At 48.4% G+C, this 14339-nt stretch overlaps 2 protein-coding genes across 7 annotated transcripts in view; one reads left to right on the plus strand and one right to left on the minus strand.

The window, feature by feature from the left end:
* Positions 1–8771, minus strand: part of COL4A5 (collagen type IV alpha 5 chain) — a 138058-nt gene extending 129287 nt beyond the window's left edge. For all 4 annotated transcript variants that reach the window (XM_039348727.1, XM_039348725.1, XM_039348726.1 and 1 more), the window contains exon 1: positions 8448–8771. In XM_039348727.1, the coding sequence (XP_039204661.1) occupies positions 8448–8525 (78 nt within the window). In that variant the 5' untranslated portion in view covers positions 8526–8771. The remainder of the gene's footprint in view (positions 1–8447) is intronic.
* A 2109-nt stretch (positions 8772–10880) lies between these two features.
* COL4A6 (collagen type IV alpha 6 chain) overlaps positions 10881–14339 on the plus strand; it is a 171968-nt gene continuing 168509 nt past the window's right edge. For all 3 annotated transcript variants that reach the window (XM_039348728.1, XM_039348729.1, XM_039348730.1), the window contains exons 1-2: positions 10881–11170; positions 11322–11373. In XM_039348728.1, the coding sequence (XP_039204662.1) occupies positions 11160–11170; positions 11322–11373 (63 nt within the window). In that variant the 5' untranslated portion in view covers positions 10881–11159. The remainder of the gene's footprint in view (positions 11171–11321; positions 11374–14339) is intronic.

Consider the following 14339-nt stretch of genomic DNA (forward strand, 5'->3'; position numbering starts at 1 on the left):
TAAAGAAAGTTTGTTTGCAGGAGTGCAACCTTTGCTGGACAGTTGTCATTTGGTCTTGCAAGCAAACATTTCTCAACTCCCCCCCCACCCCATATTCTGATGCAGCTCAGTTTCCAAAGACTCTTCAAATAGTCTTTCCTGAAATTATAGTAGAAATATTTGTGAGTTCACATTATTGCCCCAAAGAAGACTGATGTGTGTTTGGCACGATTTATCTGCACTTGCTTCACATACTTGAACTCAACTCCAAGAGGAAGTGATCTTTGACAGCTGTGCGTGTTAAAAAAAAACACCAACCTCTGAAATTGAATATGAAAAGTAACTGCAATAAACAAAGGTCTGTTCAGCCAGGCTGGATTCCTATATTTTACCAGGCCAAAATTCGTTAAATCCTGATTTGTTGGATAAACCAGTTTCGTTGGATTTATGTAACAAAGTAAGTCATAAATCATTGATAATGATGAAGGCTGGGTCCACATAACCCAGTGGTTCTCAACCTTTTTAATGCTGTGACCTCCAACCGGTCGTAAGTCGAGGACTACTCAACTGGTGCAGCACCATTTGCAGAATGGGACTTTTGGCGGGCTCAGCAGGGCAGAGACAGCCCGGACAATTCCTATTGGCTTTTGAAAGCCAATAGAATTAGACTCTATTCAAGAGAGTCTATTCTATTGGCTTTCAAAAGCCAATAGAATAAAAGGGAGTAGCACAGCTAAGGAAAAAGGGGAAAAAAATGGGTGGATTGTGTTGTTTGGTGACCCCCGTGAAATGGTCGTTCGACCCCAAATGGGGTCCTGACCCACAGGTTGAGAACCACTGACATAACCTATTAAAAGAAAGCCAGGCAAAACCCACATGATGACTTGGGACAGGATAAGCCAACCGTGGCAACTTTAAGATGCATGGACTTCAGCTCCCAGAATTCTCCAGCCAGCACAGTTGACTGGGGAATTCTGGGTGTTGAAATCCACATGTCTTAAAGTTGTCAAGGTTGAGGGCAATTGATGAAGGCCTTCACTCTCCAGTATGTATGCACCGTAGCCAGAAAGTCAAGAAGGATTAGAGATTCCAAAACAATTAAAGAAAAACAAATAGAAAGACAGTAACTTTATTTTGAGCATATAACGTTGCCACCATGAGAGGGGGAAAAAAATGGGGGGGGGAACCACAAATCTTCAATAACTTCAGGAGAAAGAAGCAAGAAACACATTAGTAAAGAGAGAAGCACAACTGGGGTGGAGAGGAGAATTAAGGACAGTGTATTTGTTCCCCATCTCCTGTTGTGAAGGTAGAAGAACTAACTTTTGACAAACTAGTTACAAACTATTTGGACAACTGTTATACAATGTATAATGGACAGTTCTAGACAATTTCTATTTGTAAAGTGCTTAGAAAACAAAACTAACTTTTGACAAACTAGTTACAAACTATTTGGACAACTGTTATACAATGTAACAAAGAGCAAAAGCTTTAAGTAACAGTACATTTTAAACTTTTAAACTTGGCAACTTTTAAAATTTCAGTTCCCAGAAAGAAGGCTAGGGGATTCTGGGAGTTGTAGTCCACACATCTTAAACTTTGCCAACTTTGCAGAATAGAATAGAATAGAACAGAAGCTGGAAGGGGCCTTGGAGGTCTTCTAGTCCAGCCCCCTGCTCAAGCACTGAGTTTAAATAACCAACACAAGTTATTGACAATCTTTGTTTAAAGCAGCCAGGAAAATGATCTGAATTCTGTCGCTGGATTGTAGATTTGTCTACTAACCAGAGTTCTGAGTTTTAAAAGAGGATTACTTTTAAAAAGAAGGGCGGAAGAAACACTGAAAAAAAGACAGCACAGGAGTCTACAAAGTCCATTTAAGACAGTGGTTCTCAACCTGTGGGTTGGGACCCCATTTGGGGTCAAACAACCATTTCATGGGGGTCGCCAAACCATACTGTCCGCCATTTTTTTCCCTTTTCCCTAGCTGTCCTACTCCCTCTTATTGGTGGCCACACCCACTTGGGGGTCACCACAATATGGGAAACTGTATTATGGGGTCACGGCATTAGAAAGGTTGAGAACCACTGATTTAAGGTGTCAGAGAAAAAAAAAATCAATGAGACACATTAATAGCAACCATTGACTTATAGTAGGCATGTTAAAATCCCAGAAATGCTAAGTTGTAAAATGCCAGGAAAAGAGGATTTTTTTTTATTTTTTATGATCCTTCCAGCATGCCATGGTTACGTGATCAAAATTCAGATGCTTGGCAACTGACTCCTATTTATGACAGTCGCAGCGTCTCCCAGGGTCACGTGATCCCCTCTTGCGACTTCCCGACAAGCAAATTCAATGGGGAAGACGGATTCACTTAACAGCCATGTTGCTAACTTCACAACTGCAGTGATTCACTTAACAACTGTGGCAAGAAAGGTCGCAAAATGGCGCAAAACTCTCTTTGCAAATGTTTCACTTAACAACAGAAACTTTGGGCTTAGTTGTAGTCATAAGGATTGCCTGTATTGTTTTTCTTGTTTTATTTCTCCTGTTGCATTTCTTTTTCTAGTCTGTGTTCTAGTCTGACTTCCTTGTTTTTTATTATATTGTTTTTCTACCGTGAGCCACCCAGAATCATTTGGACTGGAGATGCATCAAACTGAGTCAAATGAATTAAACCAACACCCCCCCTCCCTCTTGCACTCTTGCTGATGATAAAATATCTGATTTGCAGCAAAATATTATCGTGGATGGCCTTCCTACGGAGAGCCTCAATTTCAGGTAGTTCTCGGCTTACAACCCTCGGTTTTGTTGAGTGACAGTTCGAAATGGCAGCACAGAAAAAAGTGACTTGCAACCAGTTCTCGCTCTTACGACCCTTTGCCGCATTCCCCATGGTCACGCGATCAAAATTCAGCCACTTGGCAACTGGCAGGTTTTTTTTTACAATGGACGCAGCATCTCTGGATGGCTGTTATACGACCATTCTAGCCGCTTCTGACAAGCTGGATTCATTTCATGAGCTCACAATTCACTTAAGAGCTGTGGTGATTTGCTTAGCAATCGTGGCCAAAAAAGAAAAAGAAAAAAAGGTCCTAAAACTGGATGCAACTCATTTAACGACCACCTTGCTTAGCAATTCCCGATTGTGGTCGTAAGTTGAGGACTACCTGGAATGAGCCATGCTTCTTTTGGGGTTATTATGTTGAATCTTCCATCCCAGCTAAACCTGCAGCTTCTTAGGGTGGGTGTTTGCCAACTTCACCCGCAAAGATCTACACCATTTTGGATTTGAGAGAGTCAGTTTGGTCTAATGCAGGGGCTAGGCAACCTTGGCCCTTTTATGACTCATCGACTTCAACTCCCAGAATTCCTGAGCCAGCCATGCTGAGGGGAAAGGGAGAGGTTTCCAAGCTGAGCCATGCTGGCTCAGGACTTCTGGGAGTTGGAGTCCACGAGTCATAATAGAGCCAAGGTTGCCTACCCGTGGTCTAACTGTTAATGCACCAGGCTCCCCACATAGTCATGGGTCAATCACCCTGGAGACTGTGAGTTCTAATCCTGCCTGAGGCATGAAAGCCAGCTGGGTGACTGGCCCTCTTCTCTCCCTCTCTCTCTCTCTCTCTCTCTCTCTCTCTCTCTCTCTCTCTCTCTCTCTCTCTCACTCACTCTCTCTCACACTCTTTCTCTCTCTCTCACTCTTTCTCTCTCTCTCTGACTCTTTCTTTCTCTCTCTCTCTGACTCTTTCTCTCTCTCTCTGACTCTTTCTCTCTCTGACTCTTTCTCTCTCTCACACACACTCTCTCTCTCTCTGACTCTCTCATTCTTTCTCTCTCTCTCTGACTCTCATTTTTTTCTCTCTCTCTCTCTGACTCTTTCTCTCACTCTCTCTCTCAGCTCACATGATTGTTGTTGTGGGGAAAATAAAAGGAGGAAGATGTATTAGATATGTTTGCTGCCTTGAGTTATTTGTAAAAATAATAAAGGTTGGAAATAATCCATAAAAATCCACTCTACAGAGCTGCTGATGCGTAGCAACCCTCCCTCTCCATCTCATCTCTCCCTCTTTTTAATAGTCTCTCCATGAAACAAATCCACAATGCTTTGAGGGAATGCAGCAGGCAGATAAATTCTATGCATCACTGTGTGTATTTTACACAAGGCATGCCAGGCACTATGCCATTGCTAATACAGGTAAATTGGTTTAATGTAACCACTGATTATAACAACTTAGTTGCTAACTCAGGACATCACAGAGTTCACAGACAGCGGAAAATGAAAGAGAGAATCTGAAACTTTATAAATACTCCAGACATCTGGCTGATCTCAGCATTCCCCACTGCCACCTTCTCTACAGTACTTCTGATCCACCAGGATCCAGAACCAGGAGCCCTCTGTGTGCGCCCCATTTTGGAATCCAATTCCTACTCGTACTATCATAGCCTGAAGGGGAAAGTGAATGATTGCAGAAGCATCCAACTGTTGGGGGGCAAAAGCCACACCTGGCCTTTGAACAGCATCTCCTGAGCGCCCCGTTCCTTAAACCTGAGGGGGCACAGATGTGTGTGTGTGTGTGTGTGTGTGTGTGTGTGTGTGTGTGTATGTGTGTGGAACCTACATTTAAGTAGACCCCCATATCAATCAAGTGAATATTTCAGCTCTTTTGTTGTGCATGCAACTATTCTTTTTTTTCTCTTGCTTGCACTCGGCACCGGAAGTCGGTAACAACTTTAAAAAGGTGCCCTGAGGATACAGCCAAGGTTTGTATGAGAAAAGCAGCCTGGGAAATACAGCTTCTTCCCTACTGATATCTCACAGAATATCAACACTGCTACAGAAATATTCCAACTGGAACTGGTTTACGCTCAGCTCTGTCCCTCAATCTTATGGACAAACACATACCTCTCCTATCAGAGCTGTCTCCCTTCTATGCTCCGCTTAGATCAGTGGTTCTCAACCTTTTTAATGCCGCGACCCCCCAACCGGTCGTAAGTCGAGGACTACTCAACCGGTCGTAAGTCGAGGACTACTCAACTGGTGCAGCACCGTTTGCAGAATGGGACTTTTGGCGGGCTCAGCAGGGCAGAGACAGCCTGGACAATTCCTATTGGCTTTTGAAAGCCAATAGAATTAGACTCTATTCAAGAGAGTCTATTCTATTGGCTTTCAAAAGCCAATAGAATAAAAGGGAGTAGCACAGCTAAGGAAAAGGGGGAAAAAATGGTGGACTGCGTTGTCTGGTGACCCCCGTGAAATGGTCGTTCGACCCCAAATGGGGTCCCGACCCACAGGTTGAGAACCACTGGCTTAGATGCAGGGGTCCTCAACCTTGGCAACTATAAGACTTGTGGACTACAACTCCCAGAATTCCTCAGCCAGCTTGGCTGGCTGAGGAATTCTGAAAGTTGAAGTCCACAAGTCTTACAGTTGCCAAGGTTGGAGACCCTTGGCTTAGAGGTCAGTCTGCCATACATTGGTGTGGAGGGGAGCTGGGGGGGGGAGAGAGACTTAGAAGGGGAACCTGCAAGTAAGACATGGGAAAACAAAAATGATAGTTGTGCCATCTGGAGACATCTCAAGGCCTTGATCCTGGGAATGGAATGCAGCACCTAGCCATCTACCAACCACGATAGGGACCGTTACCAAAACATCTTTTCCAAATGCAACTAGACAATGGGAAGATAAGGGGGGGCCTTGGGGAAGGAGGAAGTTTAACCTACGGATTTCCCCCCCCCCCACTCAAACTTAAGTTCTGGCTTCACATTTCTGTAACCACTTGGCTTTCAGTAAAACTAACCTTCCCACTTCAAATGGGCTGGAGCACGGTACTTTCCTAAAGGCCCACTGACATGTCCACTCAGTTTTGTGCAAAGTTCCCCATTTCAAATAATTGGTGACACGCACACCGGTGACACACATCCCTGCTCTCTTACCCAAAGCAGGTGTTACAAACAAACCAGCATTGGAAAAAGCCGAAGAGAAAGAACTCAAGTTTTACAAACTGCATAAGTGGGGTACAGAGTCCTCTCCCCTTTGCTAACGCTAGGAATTTTACACTTTACTATGCGCTCCAATTATGCAGAGTATATAATTACACAAAGAATGAATTAATTTCATCCCCACCCAAACCACCATCCCAAACTCTTGAGAATTTTAGTTCGGAGCAGATGGCAAACAGAATGGAGTAGTTTGTCAGCAACTTCACATTACTTTTATTAAAAGTTAGAGGCCCGCTCCATTTATTGAGGTTGACGTCTGAATTAACGTGCACTAAGTCAGTTATTATACCAGATGGAAACTCATACAGGGAACAGAGCACTATGGAATAAAACTTCCAACAGTTTAGTTATCATTCAGCAAAGAAATTTCCGTAAAGTCCCAAAAAACTTTAGAGAAATTATGTTTGAACAGAATTAAAATTAGTTCATTTTGCTCTGTCCTCACAGGAGCTCAGTTTGGGGTTGAGGTTCCCTTTATTTGCCCACAGACAACAAATATACATTATTTCGATAACATGTAAGACATGGGACAAAGTTATTTGCCCTAAATGACAAACACAAGTTTATAGCCAAGGCTTACGCCTTGAATGGGGAGGAGGAAGAAAAACTTGTTAAGGAGTAACTAAGCATTGTTAAAGCATCTCAGTCTGGTCCCAATCTAAGAAAAAAAAAATACATAATAAACTAGCCCATAAAATGAAATGACTAATTTCTCATTCATGTCATTAGATATTTAGGGGAAAGGTGCAAGACAAACATCTGGCTGAAGTTTTCATTCCTGAAAATAAACAAACAAGAGTCTACTACAGATATTGGACTAAAAGGGATTATTCAAACACGCATAGCTGCATTGTAGCCCATCATTCTGCTTTCCATAATGACCCTGGCAATTAAACACTACCTTAAAAGGAGAGATAGCATTAGTTAATAATACATATTGTTTCACAGGGGGCATGTTAATCAACAACAACTAGGCAAAAGGAGAAAATAACTATTTTGACCATTTCCGTGCAAGGGAGAACACAGTTAAGAGGATGGGAGGAGAGATTAAACAGCCGGTGAAGTACACATTTTGTAGGTTCCAAGGAGTGGACACATTATTCTATAACCCTATCGCCACTACCTCCAAGCTTGAGCCATCACAGCACTAACATCCACTGGTGTTTGTGTCATCAGTGGGTCATAAGCAGAAGACACATATTTGCTAACCCTACAAGGACCGCATGCAATTTCATTCCATCTACCACTTCTCAAGAAGTCTACCAACTATCAGAAAGTGGAAAAGAAGAATACAGCCAATTGAAGATTCACATTTAGGGGCGGGAGGGGACAGAACAGGGCCATGTTTTGTTTCAGCTCCCACTTCACACGCCCCAAGTGGACTTTTCCAAAGTTTGCAACTTTCCCTCCAGCAGCAGTTTAGACCGGGAGGAAGCTACATTTGTGCGGGATGCACACAGTCCTGCCACCCACCCACCTGCCTCTCCTATACACGCACATACAGCATGTGGGAAAGGAAGGGGGGCATCTTGAAATTCGGGACTGAACGTTGCTGAAGCGTCCCCCCCTTTTTTTTTTAAGGCTACCATCTCCATCTTACCGAAGTGGATCTTAACACCCTTGCCAACTGTGGGGGAAAGGAAAGGGGTTGAGATCCGAGGGCTGGGAGCGGGCTGGCACCCCTGGCATCCTGACTATCTCGAGCTGGATCGGCAAGGCAGGGCCACCTCTCCCCCACACACACACACACACACACAAACACACAGCCCACGCCTTCACTTTCACTGACTGGAAAAGCCACCGGGAGAGAGTAAATTTTGCACCGAAAGGAGTTAGACAAAACTAACCCGCGCCTTTGTTTGATAAGGACATTCCCGGGAGAGGAGGCTGGAAGGGAGAAGGAGAGGGGGGGGGGAGAGATAAGGACCCTGCCCCGACGCGGCCACCTGAAGGAGCCAGTTAGGGGTGGGGGGGGGGAGCGCAGCCCTCCCCATCTCTCCGTTGGCTCTTGCCCTCCCTCGTCTCCCCGTCGCAACCCAAGCCACCCAGCTCCAAGCTGTGCGCGCGTTACCAACCCGGGACCCGCGGACCTGCCTGCCCGTTCTTCACAGTCTCTCCTGCCTTCTTCTCCGCCCCCCCTCCCCACCGGCTTTTTCACTCCCTGGGACCCCGCGGAGGCGCCAGGGCAGGCTCCGACCCGTTCCCGCGCCCCCTCCCCTTTCCCAGCCTTCCTTGCACCCGCTGGCCCCGGAGCCTATTTTTAAAACCAACTTTGCCCAACTTTTCCGGGGTCTGCAGCCCGTCCCCGGGCAGTTCTTCCCCCCCCACCCACCCACCCGGGAGACGAAAGCCCCCTCTCGTTCTCTCCCCCACCCCCGCCGGCCCCAGCTCGGCTTCGTCTCCTCTCCCCCCCTTCCCGCCCCGCTCTCCCCTCCGGGGGCATCCGAAGGGAGCCGAGCAAGACCCACCGCAGCCTGGGCGTCCCAAGCGCCGAGTCCCAGGGCGAGCAGCAAGAGGAGGCGCCGGGCGCCCGGGCGCAGCTTCATTCTCCACCTCCTCCAGGAGCCCCGCAGCCTCGCCGGAGCTGACCCAGCCTTCGCCCACCCCCCCAAAAAAAAAGGAAAAAAAGGAAAAATGAAAGCAGAGGAGGATGAAGTGGGCAAGGACTGGGCAGGGCTGGGCCGGGCGAAGCGGCTCTGGGCGCCCGCCTCCGCGCCCGCCTCCGCCTCCGCCTTTCCCGGCTCCGGGCTCGCCTTCGCTCGGGCGCGCGGCCCCGGCCCGGCCTCCCTCTTTCCCTCCCTCCTTCCTCGCCCCCCCCCCCGTCTCTCTCTCTCTCTCTGGGGACTACTTTGCCTGCCGCTCGCCCTCGGCCCGGATTCATGCGCCGCCCGGCCGGCTTGCCTGCGCCGCTGGCGGATGGGATTTGTAGTTCCCCGCGGCGGCAGCGGGGCGCGAGCCGCTTGTTGGGCCACCAACAATTCAGTCTGAGTTGAATGTAAAAAAAGGAAGGAGGGAGGGAGGAAGGAAGGGGAGGGGAGGGGAAGAAGGAAGGAAGGAAGAAAGAAAGAAAGAGGAAGAAAGAAAGAAAGAAAGAAAGAAAGAAAGAAAGAAAGAGAAAGAAAGATAGAAAGAAAGAAAGAAAGAAAAAGTAAGAAAGAAAGAAAGAAAGAAAGAGAAAGAAAGAAAAAGTAAGTAGGAAAGAAAGAAAGAGAAAGAAAGAGAAAGAAGAAAGAAAGAAAGAGAAAGAAGGAGTAAGAAAGAGTAAGAAAGAAAGAAAAAGAAAGAAAAAGTAAGTAGGAAAGAAAGAAAGAGGAAGAAGAAAGAAAGAAAGAAGAAAGGAGGGAGGAGGGAAGGAAGCAAGGAAGGAAGGAGGGAAGGAAGGAAGGAAGGAAGGAAGGAAGGGAAACTTTTCTTTTTCATCTCCCACCTTCCCCCCCCCCTTCTGTTGCTTGGTGGTTTCGTTGTGCGAAGCCGTGGTTTGTTTAGGCTGGGCTAAGCTGCCATGCCTTGCGTTGAATTGGGAAACGTTTTTAGAGGGGACTCGGGGGGGGGGAGGCGTTCTGGCCCTTGTGGTCTGAGCCGCAGACAACCAAGCGGTGCGTTCACCGGTTCTACAACCCGGGTTAGTTCCTTTCGGTAACGGGGGGGGGGGATAGTAAATTATGAACCAGCAGGAGAGTCCGAGAACTAGCCGGAGGAATAAAAGTCGATTTTCAGCGCCAAGTTCTACTCTGATGTGAAACGGGCCAGTTTGCCCCCCCCTCCCTACAGCTGCGGTCCGACGACCTAGGTGTCAGCGCTGCGCATGACTCGCTTTACCAGTGTTAACGCAACCTCTTCCGCTGGGTTCCCAGAACCCTCGCGTGTGGATTCGCGCTTTCGTTGGGGTTATTCAAGGAAACCGGCGGGAGCATTGTACCCCATCTTCAGTACTCCAAACGGCCCCTTCCCCCCAATTTCACGCGCAACCAAGAACTTGCCCACAACCAGCGGGGTGGGGTCAACCCCCGCCCCCCCCCCACGCAACAAGGAGTCTGCAATAACCGAGTCTGTCAATCCGAACAAGACTTGCAGAAGGATCCTGTCCGGGGCAAGTCTAAAAAGTTTTCCCAGAGGGAACTTTTTAAGGTTTTTGCAGCCTCACAATGTGTGGGGACCTAGCGCCAGAGAGCGGAGTGTGTGTGTGTGTGTGTGTGTGTGTGTGTGTGTGTGTGTGTGTGTGTGTGTGTGTGTGTGTGTAGGGGAGAGCGCACCCCAAACGGCTGCCGTCTCTCAATCGCTCCGTTTCGGGGGCGTCTCGCTCGCTTCCACAGCTAAAATATATCCCATTATCTGAAAACCCGGACAGTCCCCCGCCAAAGTCTCCAGGGAATAGAACCAAGCTCTGCAGCTTTTGGAGTTTTGAGAAGCCCCGAGTTTGAAGCCCACAGCGGCTGACAAGAGGGGTCGGGCCTGCGGCTCAGAAGACCCCCCCCTCATTATTTTAGCATTCCCACGAGACCCTGACCCGTCCTTTCCCGAACCACCTGTTGCCCAAGTCAGCTCTCAAGATGCGCTGCTCCCCCCAGACCCGGGTGCCAAAAGTTAGCCACAGCCCAGGTGAGACAGTCCACTTTCTTGACTCCGGGGGGGGGGAAGAAGGGTCTTCCTCGTCTCTGAGAGGGGGCAGGATTCCCACGGTCGCAGGAACCCCAACCTGGAAGAGGGGGGGCGCAAAAAGACCCCCCCCCGCTTGGTCCTAAAGGAACAGGACGGGAACCTCTCAAACGAAACGCCTGGTTCTGTGCCAAGGGCGCACGCACGTGGGAACTGACCCAGGCGGAAACTGGCACGGGCACGCGGGGAGGGGGAGAGGCGGGTGGGGACCGGGGGGGGGGAAGAGGAGAGGCCGAGGCGGCACTGCGGCTGCTTGGAGGGGCGTGCGGCTCCGCCCTCGTCCCCCGCCCCCGCCGCCTCTCGGCCGCGCGGCTTGGGCGCGGAGCGTTCGGCGGGGTTGGCTCTCCCCTGCCGCTTCGGGAGGGCGGAGACCTCTCTTCACGTGTCCTGCCCGCGCGTCCACACGACCGGCCCTTCCCGCTGCCGCGCCGCCTCCCCTTCTCCGGAACGGGGCGCGGAAGGGGCTCCAGAGCCGCGTTCTCCCGCGGGGTCCAGGCGCTGCCCAGCAGCTCGGGAGAGGCAGCATGTTCGCCGGGTGAGTGTCCAGATCCGGAAGGAAAAAAAAAAGGGGGGGGAGGATTTTGGGGGGGGCGGGGGTCGCGTCCGCCGTGGGAAAAACGTGACATTTTGACACCCCCTCCCCTTTTTTTCTCTCTCTCCTTTCTTTTTTTTTTTTGGGTTTGCAGCGCGCCCGTCTTGGTAATTGCCCTGTGCCTGGCAGCGCATCCCGTCCGCGGGGTAAGTCAGGATTAAAGGGGTCGGAGAGCGCGGGAGGGGACGGGCTGCCCGGGGAGACCCCTCCCCGCTTTGCCAGGGAATCCCGTCAGGACCACTGGGCCCCTGAGCCCTTTGGGAGGGAGGGAGAAGGAGGGAGGGCAGGAGGAACCCGTGGTCCCCTCTGGAGGAAGGTCGAGGTGGGTGGCAGGAAGCAAGGAAAGTTGGCCCCCTCCTTGCAACTTGGAGAAAGTGCCAAAAAAAAAAAAAAGTCGAGGGAAAGTGACGGGCAGGGGGTGGCAAGGGCCCAAGTGTGATCTGTGGGGCTCGGTCACCCCTTTCCCCTGCTGGCTGGGGCTGGCTGGAGGGTCGCCACCCACTGCAGACCCCCCCTCCCCCGCAAAATCCAAAGCAACAGCCTGGTCTGTCAGGAGGGCTGGGAAACGCAAAAAATATACCATATTGTTTTTTGTTTTTTTTTCTGGAGCACGTGGACTTGGCTGAGGGCCAAAATGCCTGAGGCCAGCTCCTGTCAGTTGCTGCCTTTGCAGCCTCTACTCTCCGGTAAGCTGTAAAAGGAGCAGAGAGGTTGACCGGTCCTGTTTTGTGACCAGCTTTGTCCTCTGGAGAGGACAATCCATTCTTGCCTTTCTGACCTCTGCTTTTCTTTTCACTCCAGGGCAGGGGTCTTCAAACTTGGCCCTTTGATGACTTGTGGACTTCGACTCCCAGAATTCCTCAGCCAGGCACGCGTGCCTGGCTGAGGAATTCTGGGAGTCGAAGTCCACAAGTCATCAAAGGGCCAAGTTTGAAGACCCCTGCTGCAGGGCCTAACTTGGCCCTCTGAGCCTACATGTCCCCTGGAGTTGGGTTGGCCTACCAGGCCGGACCCAACTGGAAGGTTGCGATTCTGTGTGCAACACAAACACACCATTGCCAAGGGGTCAAGGAAGGAAGGTCCCACTGGAGTAAGAACTGAGAATTTAAAATATCTCCTCTTTTTATCCTTTGGTGGTTTCCAAGCCCCATTGGTAGGAAAAGTGGAGCTGCGACCGTCATAAACATGAACCAGCTGTCAGGCATCCCAGTGTAAATCACATGACATTGAGGATGCTGAAAAGGTTGCACGTGTGATAAATGGACACTCAACAGACTGTTGTAAGTTGAGGACTACCTGTACTAAATGAGACAGGAGGAGGTCAACTCTTTTTCTTTTTTTTAATAGCCAGTTGCGGCTTAGAAACTCTATTATGAACATGCTTAGGATAAGATTTTCTTTTAAATATCGTCGCGTAGGTTCTTGGGTCTAAGCATCCAGCTCAGCCATGGCTTGGTTAAATTTTAAGTGTCGGGAAATAGGCTGTCAGTTTAATAAAAGGCAGGATATGATAATTTTAGGTGCAGGGTCGTTGGCTTTTCTGAACTCTGGAAGCAAAATGTATTGTGCCAATTTTAGTTGTGTTCACATAACGTGCTAGAGGCAAATCTGTGGTTAATTTCAACCTCTCTCGGTAGCTAAAGCAGGGGTCTTCAACCTTGGCAATTTTAAGACTTGTGGACTTCAACTCCCAGAATTGCTTAGCTACCTTTGCTGAAGTCCACAAGTCTTAAAGTTGCCAAGATTGAGGACCCCTGAGCTAAAGGTCGAGTATATTGTGTGAACTTAGCAATTGGGTTAATAATAATAATAATAGTAATAATAATAATAATACCACCATTGGCATTGACAAATTCGCTATTAGTCAATTGCAAAAGGCGGCCTTACTAGGAACTGCTTCCATCCTGCGACGATATCTGTAATACCATCAAACATCCACATCTGCCTATCCCAGGTCCTGGGTAAGGACTCGATAGGTAGACAAAATGCCAAATCCAGTCTGAACATCTGGTTGACTGTGCGATGATCCATAATAATAATAATAATAACAGCAACAACAACAACAACAACAACAATAATAATAAAGTTGGAAGGGACCTTGGAGGTCATCGAGTCCAACCCCCTGCTCAGGCAGGAAACCTTACATCATTTCCCCAAAAAGGGTCCATTGTCATGTTGTTATTTTTTAAATCAGGCATACCAACATGATATACAGTAGCAAAATGCATCCATGTTTTGTTTTTGTTTTGTTTTTTTAAATGTCAATAACTGCTTTGTGTTTTTTGTCTGTATTCTTACAATCTTCTCCAAACCTACGGGCCAAAAATTTTAACTTGGTATGAAATGACTACTTAGTTCAGGGGTCCTCAACCACGACCACTTTAAGACTTGTGGACTTCAACTCCCAGAATTTCTCAGCCAGGAATTCTGGAGTTGAAGTCCACAAGTCTCAAGAGTGGCCAAGGTTGAGGACCCCTGACCTAGGTCTCACCTCCATCCATTTCAGGTGTTGAGCCCTACCAACTGAGCTTGCTGGAAGTTAGTTTCTCAGCATCTGGAGGATGGCAGATTTCCTGCTTAGGCATCATCATGAAGTCATCATCCAAGTGAGGTGTGCAATGACACACAACGATGCATGCAATAGTGTTTTGACACCCTCGTGGCTTCTGACAAGTCTCGTTCTCCTCTGGAGAACCAGCACGTTGTATTGGTAGAATTACCTTCTGCAATGCTTACCATAAATATACCGTACAATTTATGATCACAGCAGAGACCAGGAAATTGGGTGTTAAGCAGTGTGGGTGCTAAGCAAGGCATCATGTGACTACATCTGATTTTGCCACTTTTTTTTGCAGCAGTCGTTAAGCAAATTGCTCGGTTTCCCATTAACTGTCGAAAGCCAGCTGAGAAGGTCAGAAATTGCAATCCTGTGACTCATGATTCTGCAACTGTCATAAATTACATACCAGTTGCCAAGTGCCCAAATCATAACCATGTGACTGGGGATGCTGTGACCGTCATAAGTGTGAGGATGTACTACTATTTTTCAGTTCTTTGGAACGTTGAACAGCTGCTAAATGAATGGTTATAAATCAAAGAGGGTTTCCTTTAT

This window comes from Crotalus tigris, unplaced genomic scaffold, assembly GCF_016545835.1.
Source record: "Crotalus tigris isolate CLP2741 ecotype Arizona unplaced genomic scaffold, ASM1654583v1 scf7180000018172.2679963, whole genome shotgun sequence".
Lineage (NCBI taxonomy): Eukaryota > Metazoa > Chordata > Lepidosauria > Squamata > Viperidae > Crotalus > Crotalus tigris.